General features: G+C 38.2%; 1 protein-coding gene across 1 annotated transcript in view; it reads left to right on the forward strand.

Moving 5' to 3' along the window:
- Positions 1 to 6510: 6510 nt before the first annotated feature.
- The window catches only part of mrps5 (mitochondrial ribosomal protein S5), a 31913-nt gene continuing 25919 nt past the window's right edge, over positions 6511 to 12504 (forward strand). The window contains exons 1-4 of the mRNA XM_042434396.1: positions 6511 to 6609; positions 8182 to 8334; positions 10904 to 11029; positions 12143 to 12256. Of these exons, the coding sequence (XP_042290330.1) occupies positions 6561 to 6609; positions 8182 to 8334; positions 10904 to 11029; positions 12143 to 12256 (442 nt within the window). The 5' untranslated portion in view covers positions 6511 to 6560. The remainder of the gene's footprint in view (positions 6610 to 8181; positions 8335 to 10903; positions 11030 to 12142; positions 12257 to 12504) is intronic.

Here is a 12504-nt window from a genome sequence, read left to right on the forward strand (position 1 = left end):
CACCTGTTTTTTTTTCTGTGAAACACAGTTTTTTTTCTCCCCTGTTTAATCCACTTCAGTCACAAACAAGGTAACTGAAATATTGTTTAGAGGCTCAAACTGAGGCAGACCTTATTGGTTACACTTATTGGCTCAGTTAATCTAATAAAGTGCACCAAAACTTCAGTTACCTGGTTAAAAAGTCATCATTCTGCATATAACATCCAACTGAAGAAACAATAAGCAAAACACATTTTTGAGGGGAGGGGGACTTTAAATGCTAAAGAAGAAAATGGGAAAACTGGGAGGTTGTAACAGGAGCAGCAAGCTCAAATATGTACTGTAGCTTACCTATAAGCTATTATAGGGTTGTTTTTATCTGATATTAGTGTACATAGTTTCCAAAAACTCAGGTATTTCTAAGCTAGTTAAGATTTGCTGACCTAAAAACAAGCTCTCATTGAGAAAAGTTTAGGATTGATTTTACATCTTTTGCCCAAGCACCCTGTGGCAATAATATCTGCCGAAACAAGGAGATTAAAACAGAGACAGGAAGGATTCGGTGACAGTTATTGGATTGTACAGTTTAAGCCAGTATGGTGTCAGCTCCCCTTCTCTCCTGTCCCGTCCTGTCCTGTCTGTGTGAGGAGAGAAGAGGAGGAGCACGAGATGAAGAGGACATGCCAGAGAGGGGACAGCAGGGAGTTACAGTATTGATCCACATCAGGTTAAGATGACCTAAAGACAACTCCTCTGGGAGAAGCCTTCAGCTCACTTTCTTTTAACTGTCTGTCTCTTTTTGTCTCTTTCGCTTGCTGGTTTGTGCTTTTGTTCTTTTTTTGTTGGTGTGTCACTACTTAATTTAAAGGTCAGTTCCTGCTGTTTCAGTGGAATTAAATACAGATGCACTTAATGTCACACAATGTAAATAAACGTATAAACAGATTCTGTTAGCAGCCTCATAGTTTGACATCATCACAAATAAATGTTTTTAAATATCTATCTACAGATGTAGATTTGCATAGGGATGGGTGGGATATATGTCTCTACTATTTTTCAGGAAAGCTAGTCATTTGAGTTACAGTTTCAGGCAGTATTTAATGAAAGATTTAACCAGAATGAGTGGCTGGGATGTAGTAAAGGTGTTGTATGTCAGTCTCCAGGGCCAAAAATGATGTGTTGCGTTGTATAAACTCAACTATAATGATATGGTGTGTATTGGCCTTGAAGTCCCCCTCCACTCATAAATGTGTTTTTCTCCTTGTTGCTTCAGTTGGATGTTTGAGCATCACTGTGCAGAATGATGTATGTTGTTCTCACATTCAGCTGCTGAAGAAAGTTTCTCTGTGCTCATCAAAAACCTGACTTTAAGGGGTGGGCCTATGAGCAGGATTTGTAACATCACAACTGGTTCAGAGCCAATCATGGTCCAGTATTCAACTTACACAAGAGTGATATGTGGAAACTTGAAACCTTCAATGCACATGAGAATGAATTTTAAGTGAAGTAGGAGACATCTTGTGTCAGTTAAACTTTTGAAATGATGTTTGTGTGTGTGAGCTCCTTGTGTGTAATGTGTGTCATAAAAAGAAAGAGATAAAGAATGTTATCTTGCTATGTATAATTGTGTTTGTTGTGGTTTTTGCTATATAGTTATGTTTCAATGCATGAAGCAAAGTTATTATTACTTTCCCTCATTCATCCTTGATGTATTCCACCCCACATTTATGTCTCTATTCAAATCAAATCTACGCCTTTGTGTCTACCATCAAACTTTTATGCAAAAACATGTCTGTTTTCCTGCTCTGTGGTTGATTTAACAGCTCTTTAAACTGTATTGAGTTCAATAAGTATTTTACTGTTTCTTTTTGGGGTTGTTTTTTTCTTTTCTTTTTCTCTTTTTGTTTTCTTTCCCACACAGGAAAACATACCGTTTACATGTCTCATCTGTTCAGTACAGCAGTTTAGAGATTATGTGTTTTTGCAGCGTGAATTATTTCAGGGTTTCTATGTTATTTGTTTGTTTGTTTTGTTATTGTTCGCAAGCAATTTCCATTGGAATTTATGCATGATTAAAGTAAAGTAAGACCTGTATGCAAGAAAGACAGATAATCAGAGTTTCTGTTCAACATTATCCCCACAAATCAACACACTGCTTCAAAATATGTTCTTTGCATATCAATTGATGTGATTTACAAATTTTAAGACTTGTTTTCTGCGAAAGCAATGGAAATCGAGCGAGTAGCCTACTTTTCAAATCCCTCCAGGTTTTAGGGCTACAAATTGTGAAAGTAGCATGTGCAGCAGTAGCCTACATGGTTGAAAACACAAAGAAACTCATCCAGATCAACCTTTTTTGATCTCTGGAAAAAGCAGTAAAACACTACAAGTATGAGAACTTAGCAACAAAGACTGAAATAAGATCAAAATGAGTAATTTAAGAATTACCGCTTAAAAATTAAATGACAAAACTATGTCCTTTTATCATTGTAAACTCCATCATTTCTATCTCTATCTTTCATTCCCATTCGCACTCACACTCTGATCTTTCACCTCCATATACTTCTCAGATCTGCTCACCAACAGCTGTTAAATGTTCTGCCATCAAGGCTCAAAGGAAAGCTGTGCTTTTACAGTTTTAGCTCCCGCATTATGGAGCAGCCTCCTCCTCAGGTCAGCTGAGTCAGAGCTTCATTTAAAAAGCTTTTTTCAAAACTATTTGAGTAGATTGGCATATTTCTAATGTGTTGCATTATGTTACATTTTCTTCTCTCAGTCTCTCTACAGTATGTTTGTCTTGCTCCTTCAGTGTATCACAAAAGCAATGGCTTTTTTGTTGCCATTTTTAATTTGAATCTATTTATCTAAAACTGTGCCGACATCTAAGTGTTTCATATTTTTATGTAGATGTAACGAACAAACAGGAAATGCAGTGTTGGTCAGTGCAACACTGGGGACCAGACTGAAATATCTCAACATCTATCGGATGGATTGTTATGAAATTTTGTACAGACATTCATGGTCCCCAGAAGATAATGACTTTGTGGATCCCATGAAGTTCCATCTAGTGCCACCAGCAGGTCAAAACTTTCATTTATCCAACAAAATATCTCAACAACTATGTTACTGATTTCCAGAAGATTGTTCCCAACAAAACTAGACATTCCCATCAGCCTCTTCTCTACTGAGTTTTAATTAGTAAATGTTAGCATGCGAAATATCTGGGAAGACATAGCATATATGTCATCTACATCATGGTTTATCCAAAAGCGTTGAGTCAGGAGCAACTGGACTTGTTGTAGATTCTTAAAGATGTTTCACCTTTCATTCCTGTTGACAATGAAGGTGTAAACAACCCTAGAGAGGTTAAATAACTGGGACTCCCCGCCAGTCAGAACTAAGGAAGTGTTTTGAATGAGAAACAAAATGTCCTCAACAATGCTTTTGGATATAGTCAGCATGCTAGCATCCTAAACTTTGATGGAAAACATTATACCTGCTAAACATCGGCATGTTAGCATTCTGATGCTTTCATTTTGTTCTCAGTGCCTAATGGTATGTTCAGACAGAACGCAAAGTGAACTTTAGAGGTGGCACAATTCAATAAAAAGATATCTGTGCCAGTTCAAAATGTTTCAACTTAAGTGGAAAATTTGCATGTATCCTGGAACTTTATGAATCTGCCTCATATACGTGGATCGACGAGAGGAAAGAGAGAGACAAGAGGCCAAAAAAAGTAAGGTCATACCAAGAAGTCTGACTAAAGGTACAGTTCCAAAAAAGATGAGTTATCATTTCATCTGTGTGATAACAGAAGCAACAAAGAGGGTCAACATTTAACCTACATTTTACAATAAATCAATTAAGTGGATAACACCTGTGCACTGACGACAGTTGGTGCATTGGCTGTTTGGGGTGAATAAACACAAATGTTCCAGCGCAACAGACACGAATGATGCGAGGGGAAAATTAGCTTTGATGTCTGAACACACCTTACAGCCTCCCAGAGATTTGTATGGCTGTAGACACAAGTTTGTACTTTTGACTTTTTATCAAAGAACCAGGTACTTTCTGACACTGTTGCTCATCCTCTGCACTGGTGATTTATGTCTATCCAAGTCTTGGAAGTGCTCCAACTGCCAGTCACCTAAGACTGATTATATACACACAGAATTGTCTTATACAGGACTCTGGACATCCACAATAAATCCTCCAACTTTACATCTCTATATAATCTCAATCAATCTAATACTCCAAACAAACAGCTGACCCCTCTGGCTTGAAACACCCCACTCAACAGTGGCAGAAACCAACCTGCATCACCGACATTTCCTTAATGAAACACACATCTGTATTTTCTAGACAAGCTTCTCTTACTTTGACTTGACTTACACTAAACTCCAGCAACACTGTGTTTAACTCTCTTTAAAATATTTTCCATCTCTTCACTCCTCCGCGCGCTACTGCACAAAGCCAAGAAGAGTGACTCATTCCTTTACATAAAACCATGGATGAAGCTGTCATTATGGGGCAATTATTTGGGAGAAAATTTACTGTATGAAATGCATTGATTCTTTCAACAGCAACTCCCACCTCCTGCTGTCACACAGCTGGGCAGCTGTCCTTTCTTCAGCGGCTCTTTGATTGCAGATCCCCAATATATCGGGGGAAAATGGCTAAAATGTTGAGGAAATGATCTTGAATAAGGTGAAATTGAGAGACATACAGTGGATAATTATCAGCCACTCTGCTGCATGGCAATCATGTCCGAAGGCTGGAGGTGCTGATTGGTGGTCTGCTGCACACGCAAAGAGACAGCTGTGTGAGTGTGAGCGCACTGTGCAGGAACTCACCACATCCATGTGTGAACATACAAATTACATGTTTGTATGTTCAAGTGTCACAACTCTCTGTTGCTCTTTTTAGACACACACATTTGTCGGGCTATTTAAACATAAATACAGAAATGAAGGCATTCAAAGAGAATAAAGGAATTGTTTACTTTGATTTATTCTGTCATAAACAACAAGGCTGGATTAATACTTGGTCCAAGCAGCTAACTGCCCCCGGTCCCCAGACTATCAGGGGCCTCAAAGACTCCAGATTCACCTTAAGGCAATTAATTTGTGGTAATTTAATTTGTAAACTAGACCACAAACTTCATCACTAAATTACAATACTGAAATGAGAGGAGCCTCAGGGCAACGCTTGCATTATTGACTAATTAGATTTAAAGGGGCCATAACATGCTATTTGTGATTTTCTGTCAACTGTATATACTGCTATTATATTAACTGAGAAGTTAACATTTGGAAAAAGTACAAGAAAAAGAAGTGAAATCTTACCCTATTGTTTGTTTATGTAGCCTCCGAAGCAGGAGCTTGTTTTTGCCCTGAGGACCCCTTGTGTGTTAATCTGGTCCTGAAAATGACATGCCTGCAAAAATATTCAGAATACACAGAGCAAAACAAATTACTTATTTAAGTATCATTCAATACATGCAGGTATACACAACATACTGCATACAAATGTAAGCACTTTCTATTAAGATATGCATTACATGTATTAACACACAGACATATATTCGAAGAAATCCTGAACATAAAGATACTTTAGGACAAAGAAAAGTAAAGAAAAAGAAATAGTGAGTGTATGTGTGTGTCTGTGTGTGTGTGTGTGTTTGCGTGTATTTGTGTGTCACTGATCTTTATCCTAAGACAGAGCCTGCAGTAACAGCACCACTGTTTTAGTGAGAAACAGGAGGTGATGTTATGTATTGTTAAACAGGAAATGAGAATGAGAGGGAGAAAAATTAATGATGTTGGAGGAAGATGAGAAAATTAGCAGAGGAGGATGGAAAGAGGAAGGATATTTGCTGTATTGTATTTTTAATGTCACATAATTACTATACTTTAAATCCTTTATCATTAAATGACTCAACTCAGCAACCGTGTCCATGTGGCCCCAAATGGGTTAGCATCATGCAATTTTATTTAGAAAAATAAACTAAGTTTATTACGATTTATTGTATATATAAAATATATTATTTATATTGTCAAGGTGTAAGCCTTTAGTTTTAAGCCTTTAGTGTGATAGTATGATTATATAACACAAGAAGTAGAAGTAGAAGTTGCACAAACATCCCCAACAATTGAAAGTTCTACATGACAAAATTGTGCATAATAGAGCCTACTGTATATCCCACCAACTCAATTCATCTCAGGGAATAAATTAATTAAAAAACAAACAAAAAAAAAGTTGGACAAACTGCACAAAACACTTCTACTGCTACTACTACTACCCAGATATACAGTTTTTTCTTGCCCATGCCAGGGGTACTAAAGTTTGTAATACAGAAAAAAAAAAAAATATAACAAAACAAACAAACAAACAAAAACAGTTAAATAAATATCTTGTAAAGCTCACAGTGAGTCCAAACAATACATTTGCAAAGTAATAAAAAGTGAGGTCAGATAGAATCACCAATAAATCGTGACAATTTTTATTTTCCGGTTTTTAAACAGGCAGACGTCAGACGCCTTGTTGTCCTCGCAAGGACCCCTCTCAGTCAGGATCCCAACATGGCGGCGTCCGTCAGGTTGTGCTGTGCCCTCCGCATCACAGTCAGAGGTGAATTATTTCTCTTTCTTATCTTCCTCGGCTTAATTAAAGGAGTCCAGTGTTTATATTGGATTATATCTGCTGTGTTTATGTTTGGAAATGTGGCTTTTCGGTCGCGGTCAGTTCTGTTTATTGACCCGGGACAAGCCTGTCATTTCTGTCATGTCTGGACAACACATTTAATTACAGTACAGTCACGTGTTTTTAATACATGCAGATAAATAAAAACATTTCATTTAAATCATGGAAATGTTAGTATTGGTGATTAACACGATGCTGGTTTATTGTAAATGGAAAATGACCCTGAAGTAGCCTTGAAGTGATGCGTCTGTGTATTTCTCCCACCAAACATTATATAAAATTTATTCAATTAAATGTTATCCTGCATATTATTAAATATATACGCGTGTGAGGAAATAACTAAAGACTATTTCTGTACTATTTGGGTTCACACTTTAGTTCGGCTTGCATACTATCAACCGGAACATTACTGTACTTCGGGAAAATCTCAACTTTTACTGCTTTCTACTGTGAGATACGACAGCATGGTTATTAAACTGAGGGGCAGCAGGATTATCAACAAGACAGAGGATCTGAATAAATAATGTATATTACACAAATTATATTATTTTTAAAGACCGTATTAAGAGCATATTCAATACAACAGGGCAACTCATAGTTACACACAACCGCTCGCAATGGGTCACAAATGGAAAGTAATTAAGTACGTAATGTATATGCAAGTACTTTATTTAAGCACAGTTTTTTGGTACTTGTACTTTACTTGAGTATTTTCATTTGATGCTACTTTATAGTTCCACTCTACTACATTTCAGAGGGAAATATCGTGCTTTCTACTCTTGACACAATGGATAATATAACAAGCTTTTAAAATACAACACATTGTTAAAGATGAAACCAGTGGTTTCCAACCTTTTTGGCTTTTGACGTCTTACAAAAAGCAGTGTGTAGTCGAGGTCACATTTCAGATGTGTATGAGTTGTTAACAGCTCCACCAAATAGTGATTTTTCCCTCTAAACTTCTCACATGGTTTCAATTCAATAAATGTTCAAATGAGCCAACATTTCACTAAAGATCAAAGATTAGAGAAAAAGTCCAAAAACTGAGAACAGATTTGTGTATCAGAACTTTGTTTTTTCTTCTTTCCTCTCCCATTAATCATCTTACGACCCCTCAAATTTATATGGTGACCCTTTGGAGGGGCCCGACCTCTACTTCTTCCACCACTGGTCACATGTAGACATTACTTTGTTTTAAGGGATCACAAGCCAAAAAGTTTGGAAAGCACTTTATTACAGGGTTGAAAATTGTGGAAACCATGAGTGGAACCTGAGATGAGGCTGATGTTGATTGATGATGACTTTTGTATTTTTAATGAAAAGTCAGTATCCTCGTGATGTAACAGTTTTACCTTACCTGGAGGTCTAGCCAGATGTTCGCTGTTGTCTTCATGTGTTTTGTGTGTTTTAGCAGCTGTGTCTTTGTATGTTTAACTTGCTCGATGTTACACAGATAATTCATACATCTGCTTTGCTTTGGTGGATGTCTCCTTCATTCAGGTGCAGCACCACTGCGCACTGTAGGGGGAGCAGTTCAGGCGTCCCAGTGGACCAGTCGAGCCTCTGCTACCTCTCTCCAAAGAAACCCAGCACTTCCGCTGGTCCCTGCAACAGCATGGCAGCAAACCAGACATGGCAGCTTCTTCAACAAGTGTAAGTATAAGAAAAGATTATTTCTGAAGCCATCTGTCCCTGTATTTATCAGTCACAGACAGAAGCCACTTAATATCCTTTTATGCATGCTTTGTTTTATAAGTGCACCTACAAGTTTTGGTCAAATGAGAGATGTATTGTTTTGTTGTTGCTACCAAAACAGTTCTGTTGATGTTTTGTGGGTTTTAAACATGCATAAAATAGTATAAATGTCTCAGCAGCAGCTCAGTTTATTCTTACATAAAGAACAAATAAACAGCATTTCTGATTTTTAGTATCAAAATGTTTTGACATGTATGGTTAGTTTTGGGCGAATTTGTGCTCTGTTGCACCTTTAATCACACTCAGCAGTGATGTCATGGTGTACTAACAGACACTGCAGTACACTTCTACATCACTGCAGCAAGATGAGAAGTTAAACTACCAGAGGTCAGCAAAAACAACATTTTCAGCTGCTGTAAAATTCCTCTTTAAACCTTAATGATTAGTGTCACAGATGCTGTTGGTTCACTCTCGCTCTTTGTCTTTGCTTTTACAGACAATAAATAAATACACTATATAGTTAAAAGTATATGGACACTCATGTCCTCTCACTTTTATGTGCTTTTGTTCTGGAGCTGTTTTATATGGTTCGGGCTCAGCTCCTTTGCTTTGCTGAAGGGAGATCTTAAAAGATTTAGCATTGCTTTCCTATATTGGGTGTAATGATCGAAATTTGTACGGTATGTATGTTTGGGACAGTTTAAAAAAAACAAAATGGATGTGTTTTTTTTTTTGTTCCACACATTCTTCTTCCTTATTAAATTTGGCACCTACATTACCCAGAATGCAACTCGACTGCTGACAGTTAGGTCAGAGCTTTGGGTTTTTTTTGAGCTTTAATTTTCAAACTTGTACTCTCCAGCCCCAACCTTATCAGACTGCACCCAGCTCCACGCGGAACAACAAAAGGCAATATACACCTTTTTTCACAAGACCTGTACACAAACTTTGGTGTGTAAAATCATAGGAAATCGGTTCCTCTTTGTTGCTACAGCATACAAAGATATTTTAGCTAAAAATTACAGAAAAATGGTGAAAAATGTCGATCACCATTTTCTAAAGCCCAAAATTCAACCTGAAATGTCTTGTTTTGTCGACCAACAGTCAACAACCGAAAGATGTTCAGTTTTTTATCATAGAGGACTCAAAGAAACCAGAAAATATTCCCATTTAAGAAGCTGGAACCAGAGCATTGTGTTGTTTTTTCTTTAAAACAGTTCATCTATTTAGTCTGTCAATCAACTAATCGATTTATTTTTGCAGCTCTAGTTTGCTTTCAGCTTTGTGCCAGCAGTTTTAGGAAAACACTGTTTTGTTTCAAATCGACAATTCCTCAAGTCTATAAAGAAATGGTTTTCTGAGTTTGGTGTAGAAGAGCTTCAGTGGCCTGTACAGAGCTCTGATCTAAACCCCGCCCCTCACCTTTAGGATGAACTGTGAACCAGGTCTTATCGCCCAACATCAGCGGCCAATCAACAATCACATATGGGTGTCATGTCTGGGTGTCCACATACTTTTGGCCATGTAGTGTATGATCAGTCATTTTTCCATGCAGGTGCATGTCAGCAGAGCTTGTTTGGACAGCGTGTCAGCGTGATGACAGTATTTTAAATGGGCACATACAGAGCTGTCAAAACATCTCTCTCTCTCTCTCTCTCTCTCTCTATTTATCTTTTATCTCTCTCTCAGTCTGCTCTCTACCTCGCTCACGATGCTCAGCAGCTCCCTGACTCCTCTTTTTTCTTTATCTTTTCATTCTCAGTCACTGCCTCAGCATGTCTCCACCAATTAAGTGTTTTGTGTCTGTCAGCATGTCTCACTCACAGTTTGCATTGTGATCACAGGAATACACCGTCAGACACCAACAACCCATCGTGCTCCACTGACTCTGTCTCTGGGATGAAATCTCTCCATTTAATATTTATTTCTCAGGGGAGTTTTTGGCCGTGTTATTCTACTTTTATGCTCCAGAGTTTTCAGATGGGTGTTAATCTGAGGATATACTGCAGGTCCAGTACATTCTCTATAGATGCCAGGTCTTTGCAAACACTATGAGTTTATTGTATTTTAATTACAGTCCCCCAGGCGATCCCATATGTCACTTCTTAGACATCTTAATTCCTCGCCTTTACATCCCCCGGAGGCCATACATTCACAGACAAGCTGGCCTTTATGGGAATCCTAAATTAAGTTTTCTACGTGAAATTGCTGATACAAAATTTTGCTATAAAACAATTTGATATGCTAAACTAGAGCTAGACTCACTGCTGTGCAGGTGTAGCAGGTGAGAAAACGGAGACGCCACATCAAGTTCTGAATCTGCACTTCTACTTGACAAGATCTACGTGAATCAGTGCAGTTTGACTTCATTTTTTCTGTAGTTTTTGGGTCCAATGACGTCTTTTTCTCTTTATTTTCTCTTCTTACACAGACAATAAGGAGAAAAGACAAACTTTTACCAGATTGTCAGAGCTGTCATGTTTATGTTTGTGCATATGTGTGTGTGTGTGTGTGTGTGTGTTTACAGTGACAGCTGAGGAGTTATGGAAAGGAGTGTTGGCGGAGTCGGGGGCCGGAGCCAGGAAGGGCAGAGGGAAGAGAACCAAACGCAAACTGAGGAGAGACCTGAACCGAGGACAGAACATCGGAGAAGGTGAGACATCATGTGACAGATGTTTGTCATGACTTCCCTGCACTTAGAGAAAAACAAATGATGCCATCATGTCTTTAAAAGCCCCTTTTTCAGATCAGCCATCTGTAAAATCGTCTGTAGGTGTTTTCTTCATCTCATCTCTTACCAGAAGTCCCGAAATTTCTCCTCTTTTGCTGTCAGAGGTCGACACTGCTCTGTCTAACTAATGTTAATAGGCAGCTGATGGACACGACACACTCGCACTAGAATATTCATTAGTAAGAGCTGATTTATTTATTACACTGCTCTAGTAGGTAGAGGAATTACCCTTCACTGTCTCTGCCTGCTGCTTTTTTTTTTCTCTTTTTCGTTGTTTTATTCACTTTTCTTTTAAGTGGATCTATCCGTCTTCATTCACTCTCCATCTCTGTGACACACTGTTTTGTCGCTAATTTATCTCTCACCATCCCCACTCATCTGTCTGCAGTGGAATCCACCTGTGCAATTATCGAAAATGTCTAAATAGTTTTTAAAAAGTTTTAAATGTGATTCTTAAAACATCTGAAAACCAAACATGAAGCTCAGTTCAAAGTAATAATATGACGGCTGCCAGCTGAGATTTTCAAGACAGACACAGGAGCTTTTTAGCAAAAAAATCAGACCAGATGGCAGATAACTCCCTGAAACCTGCAGACACCCACAACTATATATACATCTGTGGTAGATTATGTATTTATGCATCGCCTTTGTTGATTTTGTTACAGTGTTATTTAAATGGGAAGTATATTTTATGTTATTCCACTCTTAGCTGTCCATCTCAAGGATAAGAAATAGAGATTTGAAAAAACAGAGTGTCTGCAGGTCTTGAAAAGTTGTAAAAAGCCTCAAAAAACACATAGAAGGTATTAAAAAGTCTTAAATGTAATTCACAAAAGTCTTAACTATTTTCCCTGTGGGGAGGTTTTGACTGTGGATTTTGCATGTAGGAGGCTGTTCAATCAGACCTGTAGCCAACACTGTCACTACTGTTCGCTTTTATTTTTTTGCACCCTTGAAGTCCGTCTGTCTCTATCTGAATTGACCTACTATGTGTCGTTTCTTTCTGTTCTCTCTCTCTGCGTCTCTGCCGCCCAGGTCGTGGTGGTTTTCTGTGGCCTGGTCTGAACACTCCAGTGCTAAAGGACGGGACTCTGCAGACCATGAGTCGGAGAGGCGAAGGCGAGCAGCAGGAGGTGCAAGCTGAACTAGGTACACACAAACACACCGATCTCATACGAAGACATTTACCACCACAAAATCTGTATGAATTAAGGAACACAAGTTACTGTGATCAAATTATATCGCTGATGTCATGAATTGTCGTTCCATTTTCTATTGGAAGCCACTGGAGTCGGATTGGGAGGAAAACTGCTGAATTGCCTTAAAAAAACCAAGAAGATGCTGCCGTTTTTTCAGAGCAAACAGAACAAAAGTTGTCAGTTTTTAGCAAAAGTAGA

Source organism: Thunnus maccoyii, chromosome 14, assembly GCF_910596095.1.
Source record: "Thunnus maccoyii chromosome 14, fThuMac1.1, whole genome shotgun sequence".
Lineage (NCBI taxonomy): Eukaryota > Metazoa > Chordata > Actinopteri > Scombriformes > Scombridae > Thunnus > Thunnus maccoyii.